Source organism: Bacillus rossius, assembly GCF_032445375.1.
Source record: "Bacillus rossius redtenbacheri isolate Brsri chromosome 4 unlocalized genomic scaffold, Brsri_v3 Brsri_v3_scf4_1, whole genome shotgun sequence".
NCBI classification, from domain to species: Eukaryota; Metazoa; Arthropoda; class Insecta; order Phasmatodea; family Bacillidae; genus Bacillus; species Bacillus rossius.
Window position 1 is genome coordinate 6,501,083 of NW_026962010.1, and position 17,866 is coordinate 6,518,948.

The 17,866-nt window shown below is 38.0% G+C and overlaps 1 protein-coding gene across 1 annotated transcript in view; it reads left to right on the forward strand.

Annotated features, from left to right (window-relative positions):
• Nucleotides 1-17,866, forward strand: part of LOC134541502 (probable ATP-dependent RNA helicase DDX10) — a 35,528-nt gene that overhangs the window by 2,832 nt on the left and 14,830 nt on the right. The window contains exons 3-7 of the mRNA XM_063384996.1: nucleotides 751-901; nucleotides 6,354-6,475; nucleotides 14,026-14,147; nucleotides 14,843-15,044; nucleotides 16,161-16,323. Of these exons, the coding sequence (XP_063241066.1) occupies nucleotides 751-901; nucleotides 6,354-6,475; nucleotides 14,026-14,147; nucleotides 14,843-15,044; nucleotides 16,161-16,323 (760 nt within the window). The remainder of the gene's footprint in view (nucleotides 1-750; nucleotides 902-6,353; nucleotides 6,476-14,025; nucleotides 14,148-14,842; nucleotides 15,045-16,160; nucleotides 16,324-17,866) is intronic.

Sequence of the window (17,866 nt, forward strand, 5' to 3'; positions counted from 1 at the left end):
TGGTTTTCTTGAAAATTTGTAGTTTTGCTTTTTATTGTAATTTATTTAGAAATTGAAAAGATTTAGCTATCATTAAAATGAAGTTATCATAGTAGGAATTATTTTACAGTTTGAAAGTAGGCACCGAACTTCCCAATATGATACCAATGTAAGTTCTGCAGATCTATACATCTTGAAAACTATTAACATTATTTTAATACCTATTTTGATAACATTAAAATTTCAATTAAATTTTGTCCATACCAACACTGTAGTCTTCTTATCTCGTGATTTTCAGTGTAATTTTATATAACTCCACGGAGACAGTTACAAAAATTCTGTGTATTCCAAAATTCTGTCAGTGCTACATGCAGTAAAGTTTGATGAGTGTAGATTCCATATGATGTTGGTTTTAATGTCTTGAATTAAGTAAATTCAAAAAAACAAACTAGTTATGCATTCTGTAATTAATTGAATTGTATGACGTCTGAATGCCTATCGTATCGTATATCGTTGCTACACACATACATTTCATTTCCACCTCAAACATCAACTGTATAACTGAATAAACATTATTTTTAGTGTTAAAAAATATTCAAATGTTACAGTGATGTTACATGCACTTCTCTTTGTTATGATCAGTTGTAAGCATCATGCCAGTTAAGCAGCACACTGATGTTCAAAGGTATAAGTTGTGAGCTACCCGGCTGAGTCACGTTGACCGAGCTCTGTGCAGAGTCTCGGATGCTGTGACGGGCGGTAATGTTGCAGATGCTGGAGCACTTGTACCGCAGGCAGTGGACGAGCATGGATGGTCTCGGAGCACTCATCATAACCCCCGTCAGGGAACTGGCCTACCAGATCTTCGAGATGTTGAGGAAGATCGGTGCCTACCACGACTTCTCCGTTGGCCTCATCATAGGTCCGTAGCCGGGTCACATTTCATGCTTAATACAGTAATGTTCGCAGGCTTTCACGCCCATGGTCTGAACTAGCTTGGCTTCTGGGATGTAGCCGTGTCCTTGGTCAACATTGCAGTCGCCATCATCAGGCAGCAGTTACCTACTGAGTTACGTCGGTGAATTATTTGTCAAGGACACTGCTACAACCCAGGAGCCAAGCTACTTTCAAACCATAAGTTTTATTGTTCTTCAAAATTAACTGTTGTGTTTTTAATTTGTTAAAAAATGTTAAAAATATATTTGCTGTAGTTTTTTTTTTTAACTAAATTCTGTTTAGTTTTGACTGTCACCCCAGTTTGTTTGTAATGCAGCACTTTGTAAATAGCAGTGTCATGTGTAGTGAAGGATCTGGGTTGCTGCGTAGCTGACACTGTGCCAGGTGTGTACTTCACGTGTCTGGGGTCGTGGCTTTTGGGTATTGTGTCTACGGGTTCGCTGGTGACGCAGCAAACTGCGGACCTAGAAGTGTCAGGGCGACGCATGAGGACTGTCGCCTGAGGGCCAGAAGAAGCTATGTGTGCGTGAGCTTAGTGTTTCCAGAATAGGGTGAAGTTTTGAGGAAGGAATGTGGCGGCAGTCACTCGGACTCCGTCAAGATTTGCAAATTGTCATCCAAAATAAAAATAATAAACTAACATCTTAAGATCAAAAATATATGTAGGGAAGCAGTAGAGCCAGTTCAGGGATGTCTAACCTAGAGGTGGGTTGTTACAGCAATTTTCGGTATCTGTTCCAACCTGATACTGATACAGTAATGTACCTAGTTACAAGTATCTGATAGTTTTGTATCAGAGCATTAGCGGTCCCAGGAATCGACAAGGTATCAGCATTCTCGTTACAGGTTACACATCCTCCGTGCCGTCATCACCAGCGTAAAAAGGTATCGGTGTTTCTGATACATTATTCATCACGCCCGGTAATTCTCTACCTCTGTTATTCTCATGCCCGCCTGATACAGCCAGTATCAATCAGTTCAACATTCACTGCAGTTCGTCCTGGCCGTGTATTAATTACCAACATGTACATTGTTTCGGGCTGTCATGCTTTGTAGTTAGTATCTTTATAGTGTAATAAGGAATGGATAAGTGCAGGAAAAATACTTCATTTGTGTGGAATTTTTTTACGGAAAATAATGAGTTTGCTAATTGTAATTTGTGTAAACAAAAACTGAGTTATAAATCATCATCGACTAATCTGAAGAAACATTTGAAACGTAAACATTGATATAGTATGCTCACTAATGTACGTATCTGTTTTTTTTTATTTTTAATTTTTGATAAAATCGTAATCTTTTAATGTATGAAAACACTAGTTACTAATTGTTTTCGGAAAAAAAAGTCCATATGTTGATTACATCTGTTATTAGTGTCAACTGAGAATTTATTTGCATTTTCATAGCTGTTAGGTGCACAAATATAAATATTATATCTTGTATTAATGTACTTTTTAATATTAAAATTTCATTAGTTTTATTATTGAACGAGACTGTGCACGCACTGCGCACTGAACGTACTTTGATGTGGGACAGTAACCAAACGACTCGTAACAATTTCGCTTTGCGCCTCTCCTTCAACGCCTTCCCCTGCGCTTCCTCCCCTACATTATTTCCCTTCTTTATCCCTTATTCGTCGTTCCTGCTCCCTCCCCTTTCACAAGCTCCGCCCAACTGACCGTCATCTGCGATCGGGTTCTGCGCACATTGGCCGTGGTGTTGTTCCAGGCGAATTCTGAACTGATACTAAAGTACTTGATACTTTTCAAGTGTACTCGTTTGCCCTTCCTGATACAGGCGCATATCAGTGCCAAAGTATCAGGTTGATAATTTTCGACCCACCTCTAGTCTAACCTCCTTAGGACAGGGGGTGTGGGGGGGTTGACTGAAGAAAAAATTATTATTCAATCCATATCATTTCGGGTTCATTTCATGTAAACTATGGCTGACAGATAAATAAACAGGGTGTCTACTAGGTCACGAAAGTCACGAAAAAGTCACGAATGTTATAAAAGTCCACGAAAGTCCCGAAAAAGTCACCATTTTTAAGTATATTTTGGTAAAAGTCACGAAAAAATTAATTACAAGGCTAATGTGTATTTATTGTGCACTGATCTTGTACATACCATATTTTTTTTGCTTTTGGCAGCTTGCATTTTCAGGAAAATCATCGCTTAAGATGTTCCCACACAATACATTTTCCCGTGTTTAACTAGGCCAGTCCCGCCATTTTCGCCATAAGACGTTTACTTTAAATTCCTGTTCAAAATGTTGCTTACAGCTTCTATTCTCCTACGTGCAACGTCATAATTTTCACATAGAATGCTGTGAAAACGTAATTTATTCAATTCTCGTACCTTACACGCTTAAAAAAAGGATGGTATTCGTTCCGTGGCGGTCACGGCATAGTCAGTTTCATTCTTACTCTACAGATCGCACAACGATCGCACATAATCGATTGCAGCTGTCAAGACGTCAATGTGCGCGACCCGCGTCCATATCGATAAGTTGTTGGCCAAATGGCGAGCGCGAGCGTTCATAATCGAACTATTAGCGTTGAGTTCTATTGTTTACAGCTTGCTTGTGTGTACGAAATGTAAATTTATGTTTGGCTAGGATAAAAGAAAGCCAAAATTTGTGCACAAAATGTGTGATGTATTTTCGTGTTTTCGTTTTGTTAACGACTATGTTTACAAATTACAAAACAACAAAATCCCTAAATTACCGCCCTATTTTATTTTCCAACTGAAATCATTGTCGAAGAGGTTAAAGTGCTACAGAATGGAATTGTAATATTTTCTATGATATCATGTGCTGAAAATGTTTGCCAACAAATGTTAACGTGTTTTAGCGCTTAAAGTGCGACGAAAATTTGGCATGCGGGAAAGCAGATATAATTAATTTTATTCAATTAAGTTTCAAACTAACCTTCATTTATAGGCTTAACTTATGTCTTTTTTTCCAGCACTTAGGCCTGTATATTTTGATAAAGAAAAGTAAACATTCAATTTTTCATTTTATTTTTGATGTAAGGTATAGGCTACACTTAATTTTATAACATTTAAAAATTATACCATTTTGACAAGTTTCGTGGTCACACTTCAGTGGAAATTGTCATGAAAAAGTCACTAATTTTTATTTTTGTAACTCAGTAGACACCCTGATAAAAAAAAAATTTCAATCCACTCTTTGCACAATAAATAAACAAATACTCCTCGGAAATAAAAAAAACAATAATTTATCCCTATCCTTAGTACGAAAATTAACTTTCAGTATGAAATGATTAATGTTTTCAAACACCTCGTCCCATTGTCAGGCTAAATTAACGAAAGGAATGTAACATTTCTGGATTCCAAACTGCCTGCACTCCTGGAAAGAAAAAGTTAAGCCATCCTAACACGGTTTGAAATACACCCACATGCTTTATGTTACTCAAGCAGAGTACCGAGGTGAAAAATAAATTATGAGTTCGCCATTACTTACAACACCGTGTTCGAACGGCAGCACGCCGCTACCAGCCAGGGGTCCGACGGTCCCCAAACACCTCACGGAGAAGAACCCCCCCCCCCGGGGTGGCATGCTTGCAGAGAGGATCTGCTGGCCAGCGAGTGCTTCAGTAGCTGAATGTGAGTTTGTTCCAACTCAGTATTCCAGTCTAGCACTGAAGCTAGGCAGACCTCTGACTATTTTAACTAGAAAGTTAGGAAATTTGTGTAACAAATCTGGTGTTGGTTAAAGAAAGGCAACAAATCTGGTTGTGTTATTCCCGTTTTTAATGTTCACAAACGTGTTGCCGAATTCGTGGGTTGGTAAATTTTAGATAGTGAACAGAGTTTAAAGTTTTTGGTTACTAACAGCATATTTCACTATACTTAGCAAAAGCATTAGTTATGAAGCAGTTTGAAATGAAGATTGTTTTGAAACCTTTTATGAGTTGGCATGGCGAGTTTGTGCCATTTCACTAGTGTCAATATCACTAGTGCATTTAAGTTTTTGAAAGTTTTTTTTTTGATGGCAGATAATTGCAATGGTTAAAAGAACTAGACTTTGTTTCTCAATATTACTACTTTGCTGACTTAAAGAAAATTATCAGTACAAACTTATTCATTATTAAAATCCTAAAACACATTAATTTAGCCTTTAACTTTCATGATAACAACACATACATAAAAAAGTATTTTTTCTTTCTTTATACTAATCCATTAAATTCCTCAAGTATTCATAGCTCTATAAAAAGAAAACCTTTGACAGAAAAAATAACAGCAAAATATGTACCTACTTGAAAAGTTAAATTATTCTAAAATCTAACACAATTCAAAAGGATTATAAATTGAAATCATTTAACTGATTAGTACTTCTGTGTAATCCAGATTTCGTTAAATTTATCTCTGCCTTGGATTCAGTAAAGCTACGTTAGTCTCTGAAATGTGCTGGTATGTTGGGAACATTTTCTATAAACGTAACATCTTCAGAGTCAGAGCGAGTCGTTAGCAACACAATATTACCAGTTGAATTACTCAGCAGAGCCTACATAAACTTTATCAACAGGAACATTTTATAACCGTAGGCATTTAATTTTTTTTAAAGATAGTGCCTTAGTTGACTTGGGGAGTACGTGAAAAGTTTGCGTGCAATGAAAACACTCTCAAGTTACATTTTAACATGTATTGTATATAGATTATTTAAACCACTACCAGTCAAACACAACATTTATACCACAAGGTTTACAAAAGTGAATCTCAATATATTACCAAGAGCCACATGTATCTTGCGAGCTGCGATCTGCCGACCCCTGACCTAGACCATAATCACCATTTTCTACAGAAAATCTAGCACCACTGCTGTTGTTTTTCTTGTTTCCTTTGAAGTTAGTCGGCAACGGTTGCTATTCCCCATATTTCTGAGTCTCTCAATAAATATCTTTGTATGGAAACCAGGACTTTTTTTTTCACCAAGATTTTATGAATGAGTCTGTGCAAGTCCAATTTTGCGTCCATGTAAGCTGCTGCTGCATTACACTTGTTTGGTACGAGTCACGAAGAGAAAAATACTCATTTACCTCCAACTGTTTTTGCAATATGTACCATGTTTTATCACATGATCATCACACTGTTATTTCAGGGCATCTAAAGTTTGAGAAAAAAAAATTCTCGTATAAAAATTGCATGATGTTTTTGGTCCTGCTATTAGAATCTGAGCACTTTGTGTAATTTAATGTTTCTTTTTATCTGGAGACCCAATTTAAGATTTGATTTTGTACATTTCTTTAATATTTGTAAAAAATAAAATCCAACAATTTTAAGAATATACTACTTTTATTTATTATCATTCATTTATCTTGAAATAATTTAGAAAGTAAAAACATAGAAATATTGCGATGTTCATGTTTATACATTGGTACTACTGTTGGTGTGGTGCAGGTGGAAAGGATTTGAAGCATGAAACGAAACGAATGGATCAGTGTAACATTATGATCTGCACTCCGGGACGCCTACTGCATCACATGGATGAGAACCCGTTGTTCAACTGCACCAGCATGGAGGTACGTATTGGGTTTTATTTGTTTATTTATTTATTTATTTATTTATAATTTGTATCATGCCCACCTATGGTTGAAGAATTTTTCAGGTGGCCACAACACATAAACAATCAAACAAATACAAACAATTAAGCAATCAAACAAAAATATACAAAAAATATGTACAAGAGACAAAAAGCAGGCACTGCATATAAGTACGCTCTGTGTGAAGGCAGGCACTGCAAACATCACGAGAAACAAAAGACACAAAAAAAAAGATAGAAAAGAACTAAACACATCTACAATTAGTAACAAAAATAGCATAAGCTATTTGAGATAATAGTGGCCTTAGAGTTTCCTAATTCAATAGTCTCCTTTTATCAGCTGTGTGTACCGATAAAAATAACATAACAGTGACATTATTTTAGATTTATTTAAAATTATAATAAATTTGTTATGAATTTCGATAGTCATAATAATTATATTTAGTATTTTTTTAACTTTCAAGTTTACATTATTGTATTCTATTAAATTTTATGTCTTGCTGCTTACTATGTTACTACTTTATACTACATATTACTTTACATATTATATTTATCCTTGCACTGTTTGTCTTGTCCTTTGTTTATGTTTATTTAGTGTTATATTATGTATTTGTGTTCATTTTGTATATGCCGTGCCCGCTGCTTAAGTCCCCGGATTGTTGGTGGGCATGGAACAAAATTTAAATAAATAAAATTAATAAAATATAAGTCTTAATTGTAAGTATAGAACAAATAAGGTATATTGATTTGCATATACAAAATCAATGTGTATTAATAGGTTGCTTATTTCGAAGGCTTTTAAGCCCCTCGGGGAATCAAAATGCAGCCCAATAGATCAAACAGTCACTCGAAACAGCCAAGTTTTGATACGTGGAATAACCAAGGATAGGTGTGGGCGTTCTCTACCAGTTTCTTAAAAGACAAATAAACGTGTATAGCAGTTCATAAGTAACGGCGTGATCACGATGCAAAGAGAATACGTCAATATATTTTCAAGTATCAAACAACTCATTCAATTCATTAAGATATGACAGTAAGCAAACAGTGTTAACAGCACATCACACACGTCTAATAAACCTGAGGCAGGACGATGCGCGTGGAGAGGGGTAGCGACGACCCTTGTAATCCGGCCAGGCGCGCGTCAATGTACGGCACGTAACGTCAGTGTCAGTAGCCGTGCCGGGCGCCTGGTCTCTCGCGTTCGTAACAATACATAAGTAAACATGAACATATATATCTGTGTGTGTCTGTATGTAATTTTTCTTGTTTGATTAGTAAAAATAGAACACAATTTTTTAGTACTACTAGTTGGATTATCAAAGAAATGTAGATATTTATCAAGATAGTTAAAATTAGAGTTTATCCATAGATGATGTCATTTGTATTATGAACGTAACACAGAATATATTATGGACGACTATTAAATTGTGGTATAAATCATTTTCAAGAATTTATTTTGTGTTTTCAATTTTATCGCTTTATGATTTATTTAAGTTGTTCCTGATAACTAAGCCATGTACTAATTTTGATCTAACTAAGGCAAAGAGTAGAATCGGTGTCTGATGCATGATAAGTAATTAATTTGTTTAAGGCTAGGATTCTATGTGAGAAAGAAATCAAGTGATTAATGTGATGTGGAAGTATAAGCTTTGAATCAATTGTGATACCACAACAATCTGTAATGAAAAGATTGTTATCTAATCTAATATGATGAAATATCCTGGTGAACATAAAGAGCAACAAGACTAGAACTACATTAGTTCCAATTTCATTAATATCAGATTGAAGTAACAAACAATCATAATTGAGGTAATTATTCTGTAAATTTTTAAATCATCACCAAAAAACAGATGAGAAGAATGATTTACAACTGTAGCAATATCTATACTAATAATAAAACTATTCAAGGCAAAATGTCTGTACATTGGATGAAATGATGAAAAAAATACTATTGCAAATGGCTATTTACATTATTGAGAACTCAAAAATATAGTTTTTAAAATTTTTGTCTGTTTGCTTGTTCGAGCATCAATCGAAAACTACTAGACAGATTTTGATGAAGTTTTTTTAATGTTAAGATCTTTGGCTAACTTAGAAACTAGGCTATGTCTAAATACAGAATTTCACCCCTAAGGGAGTGAAAAAGGTGTAAATATGGTTTTATGATAAATAATTATATCTGTGAAACTAATCAAGCTTAAGAAAAGATAGTGGTTACCGATAATAAACATTCGAAAACGACCCACCACAAATTTATATTTTGCAAATTTCAATCCCTAAGGGGTGAAAAAGTGGTAAGTATGTTTTAAAAGTTAATAATTATATCCCCGAATTTAATTAGGATTAATGAATAATTTTGGGACCAATAAAGACCATTTCAGAACTCCCATCCACAATTTTTATATTTTGCAAATTCAACCCCTAAGGGGTGAAAAAGGGGTAAGTATGTTTTAAAAATTAATAATTATGTCTCCGAATTTGATTTAAGTTAATGAATTATTTTGGGTACCAATAATGACTATACAATAACTACCACACTCAATATTTGAATTTTCGAAATTCAACCCCTAAGGCATGAAAAAGAGGTAAGTATATTTTAAAGATTATTAATTTCATTTCTGAATTTAATTAGATGTAATAAATGAAATTGGTACTTACCAGTACTAAACACACGAAAACTGCCAACCACAATTTTTACATTATGCAAAAATTAACCCTTAAGGTCTAAAAAAGAAGTAAGTATGTTTTTAAGATTAATACTTATATCTCTAAAATTAATAAAGCATATTTAGTGATATTGGATAATAATAATACAACTACTAACCACAATTTTTATATTTTGCTAAAATCAACCCGTACTAAATAAAAATTGTAATTATATTTTTATTAATATTCATATCTCTGAATTAAATTATTAAGCATAGTAAAATATTTTGTCTACCAATAATAAACATATGAAAACTACCAATTACAACTTAACCAATTGCGAAATTCCAGCCATAAGGTGTGAAAAAATGGTTAATATGGTTTTAAGATAATTGATTTATTTATTTTATTTTATGTATTTTTTTATTTATTTAAAATTGTGACCTGCCCACCAACAGTCGTTAGACTTGGACAAGACAAAACACAAGGTTATCAGCGCAACATGTGGACTCCCACCCCCTCCCCCCGCCATCACCATAGCCGGTACCAACACACGAAGGCAACACGTACAATAAAAACAACTACTACAAATACAATAATACCACTAACATTATTTAGTACACACAACACAAAATAATAAACAAAAAAAAATATAACAGATGTATGTTATTACTATTTACTAAGTTATTAACTAAGGCATTTACTAGATTGCAAAATTACAACTTTCGATATAATTACAAATGTAATCAGTCTATAGATAAGGTATTTTTTGTTATTAATTGTGTATAACGTATGGCTATTGAATTGTGATACTCTCTAGCCAGAATTCTCAAGGATAAACTTACATTGACTTTTAGAGCGGGCAGTGGAGTGGTTCTTGACTCTCTTGCCCCTGCGTGTGGTGTGGTGCAGTGTGAGTGCTGTGTGGGGCTATAACCGTGTGTTCGTGTCTATGCCAGCATCATTAGCCAAGACATGTTGCCCTCTCAGAGCTTTCTCTCTTCACGTGTGGGATACAGGTGATGAGTAAAATGATGTACCTATTTGTTGTATTGCAGTGGCAATACAGATTGCATGGTTGCTACCTGGGTTCCTTGTAAGAGGTAAAAAAAAAGTATGTAAAATTTACTGTTCAGTCTGAATTAATCTGTATTATAAAAATTAATCTGCACTTAAATACAGGCTTATCTTGTGCGTGGTGCATGGCGCGGTTGCACGGCGGAGCGTGTGCTGACATGTCGTGTCTGCTGGGTGACCACCTGCCAAGTCTCGCCGGCCGAACCTTGCCCGCCACTGCTTGGGAGCATCCAGCTACAAGAGGGCACTTGGCACTAGCTGTGGTGCTCGTCTTTTTGGGTTGGACGTACCTCCCCGGCCTCAGTTCGGTTCCTGTTCTTCTCAGTGCTGGGGTGACCTCCACACAACTCCCACTCGCACCAGAGGCATGGCATGTGCTAATAGACGGTGTGTTGTTCGGCGCCCCTGGCTAGCACGGTTGCTGTCTCACTGTCTCACTGTCTCGCTAGATGCCGGGGCAGCCCTGTGCTCAGGTCCTGTGGCACAGCTTTATCCAGTACACACAGTAAGGGAGCGTTCAAGTATTACGTAACGCAATTTTTAGATATTTTTGACCCCCCTCCCCCCATGTAACACGCCGTAACGTTTTTCTGTACACCCCCCTCCCCCCCTAATAAAATGTTACGTAACACCAAGTGACCATTTTTACCTAAAAGTCACAATTATGTGGCGTAACGTACCGGAATAAGTCACTAAAATACCTTTGTTATTGTTTTAATCGCGTTAATGTTATTTATTAACATTTGAAAAGTCTTGTTTTTAAAAGCAAGAGCTTTCTAATGTTTTTTTTGTCCTAATAAATTTTTACTACTCAATCATACATTTAGCAATCATACATTTAATTACGTCGTTTTCCTGACTTGGCTCTGTCCTTACACACTTTTTGCTGTAACCGCCATTGTTCTTCTCATGCATTCTCCTATTTTAGCGTTCTACTAATAAAGCTATTAAAATCAAATAACAAATTTTATTTCTAATAATTATTTTTATCTTTGGCAATGCAATTACAAACATAAAACTAACTGAAATAAAATATATTTGTCAAAATATAATCGTGTTTAAGAATACGATCGAACGAAAACGAAAAACATTTAAAATAAAATTAGCCATAATTAAAATAAGTAGATTGTAAAAAAAACAATTCAATTGGAGTTTTACTGCTCCTCTGTCCATGGGTTTGCCAGCCACTCAGATTCTTTCATTACTGGCATCCGGAGAGCAGACGAAGAGGGTTCCGGAATTGTTAACCCGCTTGGATCAACTTCGTCTTCGTCGAGCCAATCGGCACCCTCAGACGATGTTTCACAGCGACGCACAATGCAGAGAAGCTCATTTGCCCTTCTTGCAGCAAGTCGCTGTGGCCGTACTCGACTCACGAAGGTCTTGGGCAGTCTTGCCATGCATGTAACGATTGTGCATTTGCACACTCTTGTGGGGTGTAAAATAAATCCCACAGGTTGAACATACTCGGTTCTTTAGGTCGGATTGTACTGATGGGCAAAATAAATCGTAAGGCATCTGCTAAACCCTTCTAGAGGAGGCGACAGATCAACAGACAACCTCACAAGCAGTGGCAAAAACTTGCCTGATCCTTTGTTTATCTGACTAGGTACCACGAGCTTGTTTGCGGTTTGAAGGATTTAGCAGGGTGGTGGCAGGAAAGTTTCAGGAAAGCCAGATTTTAATGCACTCCTCAAGTGGGAACAGCAGGATTCATCCGCGCATTTAATAACTTGCAAGAAATATTGCGATTCACGGACGTGAGCGCTATACCACGCCATATTAGGGTCTGCTGGATTCTGCAAGCTATCTTCAGGGTTTCTATATTCCGCCGAAACATCGTAGTTGTCAATTTTCATACAGTCGGTCGAGTGCTTGGAGCACATAAACAAAAAGAGTTGCCATCTTGGGAGAACAAAATAAAAATACGAACAATTCAATCGGGAATCTCCCGTAAAAAATAAACGAAAAGGGTTGCCAACTTGGGAGATTTTAATTCACTAGTTTTTTTTATTAACCTTTCAGACCAATTGTCTTTCCTACCACAACATTACTGTTGTGATGAGAGAAAATCTCACACATAGAAAACAGTGTATTTTGAATATCAATACCTATATAATTTATAATATGGCGATTGGAGTCTACGTTGACAACTGAAGTATAACGAAGCCATCCGAATAGTGGTATTTTTTGTTTTAACTACTTTACTGGAGTGACGAGAAAAACTATCACAGCTGTTGATAAATATATATATATTTTTTTGCTTTATGTTTGGAGTTAAAAAACATTATTCACTAATCCTGTAAAGCAAGCAGAAGCAATTTTGTGATGGTAAAAAAAAATTAAGTTATCATGCCATTTGAAATTTTGAGAAAAAAATGTTTTAAAAATTGTGTGAAAGAATCTGTCTCTACGCGACCGTTCTGAAGAGTAAAAAAAAAAAAAAAAAAAAAAAAAACAATGTGACGTAACCCGTAGGTCTCCACTGTAACGCATCGTAACGTTTTACAAGACCCCCCCCCCCCTCCCCCAAATTCGTTAGTAATACTTGAACGCTCCCTAACTACTTCTGTTCGCTTGGTTAATATTGCTCCAGGAAAATGTAAATATTTGTTCCCAAGGAAAAAAAGGAAATAAAAAACTAATACAGCAATAGCCACATAAAGCAATTGCAAGTTATGTTTGTACTGTAATGAACGAGGTATGTAACAGGGGTCTGTTCAAAGGGGATATACACTCATGGTTTGTTGGTTGAGCTACAGTGAAATAGGGCTGCGTAAGATGTTGAGCCTGTGTTGTTTTCCATAGGTCTACTGTAAGTTGAAATGATCCTCTCTGTATCCTAGTGAAAAGTGGGGTAAAAAGAAAGGGCCAGGATTTCGGCACAAAGCATTATTTTTTGTTTCCTTTCCGACTACCTTGCGGCGTTGTCTTTCCACCAGAGGGCCGAGGGCAAAGGGCGAAGGAAGGGAAGGGAGACCGTGCTGATGCCAGAATTTTTCAAAGATTTACGAACCTTTACTTTCACATGTCTTACAGTGAAGTTATAAAGATGCGTGCCTGTTTGCTGACTGCAAAATACAACTGGGTTGCACCAGGAGTCTCTTGTGTTTTCACGGAAGAAAGATTTAGCTGTTAAGAGACCACTCCAGTGTTTCAGGGGCACTACGCAACCCGCATTAACCTCATAAGATTCAATGCTATTTTCATTTTCCTTATAACTAATCAACTAATATAGATTTCGAAATGATGCTTGCTTGATATGTAAGACAACGATGCTCTTATCAAAGCCCCTTTCTTCAAAAACGTGCATACATTTTGGTTTTATACCAATCTTTACTGATATGCATAAGTGTATTGTCTAGGTTTGAACCATAACTTATGCACGTTTTTGAAGAAAGGGGCTTTGATAAGAGCATCGTTGTCTTACACATCTAGCAAGCATCATTTCGAAATCTATATTAGTTAATTATTTATAAGCAAAATTTATAATAGCATTGAATCTTATGAGGTTAATGCGGGTTGCGTAGTGCCCCTGAAACACTGGAGTGGCCTCTTAAGCTTTCTGTGTTGCCGGGATTATTTTTACATTTCTCGGTGCCCGTAAATTTGCTGAGAACAGGGGACTGGGACGACACATCACTATTTGACCACTGTGCTTCAAGGGTGGTCATCATTGGAGCACCCTGAGTTCCCCATCGAGGAACCTATTGTGGCATCTGCTTCACAAATGTGCCACTTGTAGCCTCAGGTGGATTGAACGAGGTTTTAAACGACGGTGATAGCTGATGCTCTTCCCTGTTGCAGATACTGGTGCTGGACGAGGCTGACCAGTGTCTGGACATGGGCTTCGAAGCCACCATGAACAACATCATAGAGAACTTGCCTCCCGAACGCCAGACCCTCCTGTTCTCTGCAACCCAGACGAGGTGAGTCCCCGTGCACGGGATGTTCCTTAAGGCCCTCACCTACCCGGGCACACACGCGGTGCGCAGAGCTTCAGGAAAAACAACACGATTTGAAAACTACTTAAGATATCCGAGTGGGGCCTGTTTACGAAAAGCATTTAAGAGTTCACTGAGTACCGAAAAGGTTTTTTGAAATTCTGATTCAGTTTTTAAACTGTATTTTCAGAAGAGTTGAAATGGCTAAAACGCATGTTTTCAGAGTAAACAATCAACAACAAAAAACTTGTTTCATGTTTCTTGGCTGTCAAAATCGTAACATATTTGAGAATTTCGAAATGCCAGGTTAAAATTAATTAATATTTTTCTGAAAGGTATTCAAACCATTTCCTGAAGTAACCAGTGGCATTGCAGTTAAAACCTAAAAAAGTTTCATTTTTTTCAATAAATTAAAATTCTCCTTATTTGTACAACCCAAAAACGTTGAAAAAATGTAACTTTGGCAGCTAAATGTGCAAAAAGTATGGGCTGTATATATATATTTTTTTCATTTCGTGGAAGTCAAACAATTGGAAAATTCTACAGGTGTATCTGTAATCACTGTAAATATAAAATGTTGACCTGAAATGGGAGGCACTCTTGAAGGTATAATGTGACACTACAGTTGACAGTGGTTGAAGGCAGTGGATGGCACGGAGGGTGGCGGGCCTGTGTGGCAGGTCGGTGCGCGACCTGGCCAGGCTCAGCCTGAGGGACCCCGCCTACGTGTCCGTGCACGAGCACTCGGCACACAGCACGCCCGAGACCCTGGAGCAGAGCTACGTGGTGTGTGCGCTGGAGGAGAAGGTGTCCGTGCTGTGGTCCTTCCTGAAGAACCACCGCAGCCAGAAGATACTGGTCTTCATGGCCAGCTGCAAGCAGGTGCCTGCTTTACACTCATTTATTAGTTTCAAGTTGAAGGACTTGTCTATCAGTTGGCTTGTGTAACTTCTGTTGCCTACAAAGAGGTAATTTAACATTGTGTAAATTGATACTGAGCAATTTATTTAGATGCAGTATTAATTCAGCTTCAGTTATAATGTTTTTCGCTACCGCCAACACTGATGGTTGCAGTATTTGGTCCTACGGGGAAGTATCGGGTACTCTGGAGTTGGTGGTAGCCTCGGTTCAGGAAGAACCACTTCTCGGTGAGGGTACTGATCGAACCCCTGGGGCACTGCTGGCCGTCAGCCATCTGTTCTTGTGGTCACATTTCACGCTTGTTTTCGACTTGCCAGCCTCGTTTGGCATCTGCTTCGTCGCGCAGCAGGGCAACTGATGTATCATCATATGGATCACCCACTGACCGCTTCCCCGGGGCTAGTTAGCCGGAATCACGGCCAGGCCCAGATATGCTGTACCTTGGGTAGAACCAGGAGAGTTGGTCTCTGTGTTCACAGCTTAGCTGAACCCTTCCCTGTGTACACGAGAGCGCACAGGAATTCTCCTGGTCACGTGAGGGGCTGGGCCACAGCATCAGCCGCGCTTCCTCCAGACGTCCTCTCTCTCCCGCATCTCTGAGCCAGCTCACTCGCTGCCTTCCGAGGCATTGACTGTGTGCGAGGCCAGGAACAAAGTCTCTATAACTCGCCGTGTGCACATTATTTCCAGTGCACACCACATGTTTGTAGAATCACTTGGATCGACGGGTGGGATGTGTGTCTCGTGGGATAACTTGGTTCACGGGCCTGTGTGCGCGCTGGTGTGAGCTGGTGTCGGGCGAGGGGAGGGAAGGATGTTCCCCCACGCCACGTCAGCTAACCGGTGTGTCGTAGGGATGGGCTGTTAATGGGCTTGTAAGTGTTGTGATGAAACTCGGGTGGTGTGGCATGAAGTATAACGCCAGACAAGCGTGGGTAGTGTCCAGGTGAATCAGGCCACACGCGGGTGCAGGGCGAGGCGAGCGAAGGAGGGACGGAGGCACATCTCGGCACGAGCTCGTGTGTACTGTTGTGTCTGGTGTGCGAGTAGAGATGGAAGGTAGCTGTCGGTGCGCAGGTGAAGTTCCTGTTCGAGATGTTCTGCCGCCTGCGTCCCGGCACGACGCTGCTGGCGCTCTATGGCACGCTGCACCAGCTGCGCCGGATGAGCATCTACAACTCCTTCTGCAGCAAGTCTCGCGTGGTGCTCTTCGCCACGGACATAGCTGCCCGAGGTCTCGGTGCGTGTCCTGCTTCTCCGACCTCATTTCTATATTAAAGTGCATTCTGTCATTTCAAAATAATCAAACGCACTATTATTGAAAATCCACCTAAAAAAAAAAGGGGGGGGGGGGGGGGTTGTTGTCTGTAAAATCTGTTTACGGACGATAATTTTACGTGATAACGTCATAAGAAAACATTGATGAAAAATTGCATGCCTCAACCTGTTTGATATTATAGAAGATTTTCTCGCACTGTGGTTGGCCGGTTCTTGCACGCTCGGCTCAGGCGGAACGTGACAATGGGTCATGCTTTTTCGTGCGTGCAGCCGGCGTTCATCGATTTATAGGACATTATCACGTCAAAATGTGGTGTACAAACAGAGATTGAAAACTTACAAACCACAAATTTCCCACAACTCTGATATAACAAGTGAAGATGTTGTTAGTTACTAAAGAGCAACTATCTGTCATTGGGTTTCAAAGATTTTCTTCCATAAAGCAATAAATACCCTGTGCAGAATCCAATGTAAGCATCAAGTACAATTGACCATTCACAATTCATTGTAAAAAATTAAATGTTAACTTTTAAAGCAGAAGCTTAGCAAATTGTTCCAAGAAGCAGCCTTTTAACCATGTACATAATAATTTTACACTTATAAAAAAAAGTTGTGTAATATTCCACTCTGTGCTTTGGAATCACAGTTCCAGGAATGAATTACTTAAACTATTGCACTCAAGCTCTTAAAATATAAATTTTTTCTTCAAATATTTTTCATGTGTAAAATTGTACACACAATGGTTTCCACTACAAATTCGCAAGATAGTAGTGAAATAACTAATTTATTAGTTGTGTGTATAAAATGATGAAAAAAGTATTTTCAGTCTTGCTTGTAAATGATAAATGATTACCAATTTGAAGTCTCAAATCTGGTGTAAATTTGGTCATTTATGTGAATGTGAGATATAAACAGTAAATTTATGTAATGAACTTATGTTACTCTTATTTTTTGTTTAAAAAATTTTCAAATGAAATACTACAATTTAATTTTTTCATCTTATGTGGTTGGGGATCCGGTTGTTACCACTCAATACCTCCGGCTAGCTCAAAATTAGGTGATGAGTGAACATACAGGTTGGTAGCAGGTCTCGAAGTATTTTGTAAGCAGTGTTTAATGGATTACCTGTTATTTTTTATTCACCAAAAAACAAAAAATCACATTCTTTCGCACCACAGAACAAAAAAAAATTTCATGTACATACAGAAAAGAGAAAAGATGTAGACTCTTCTTACTAATTTTATTAGGTGAGCCATCACCCGACCACGACCTCACGGCCCGGTGCTCAAACAATGACTGCTCGGACAATGACTAACCATACAGACTTCCTTCCCTTTGTGCGGGCAGTGTCCTGAGCTCGCGGACGTAATTCTCAGCCAATCACGGCGCATGGCTCCAGAAACTACTAAGAAATTCTTACTTTTGTTCCCATGACCCCGCAATTTTGTCTCTTTCTCACATTCCCATGACCGACACTCAAACGCCTAGCGTGTGAAACAAAGCCT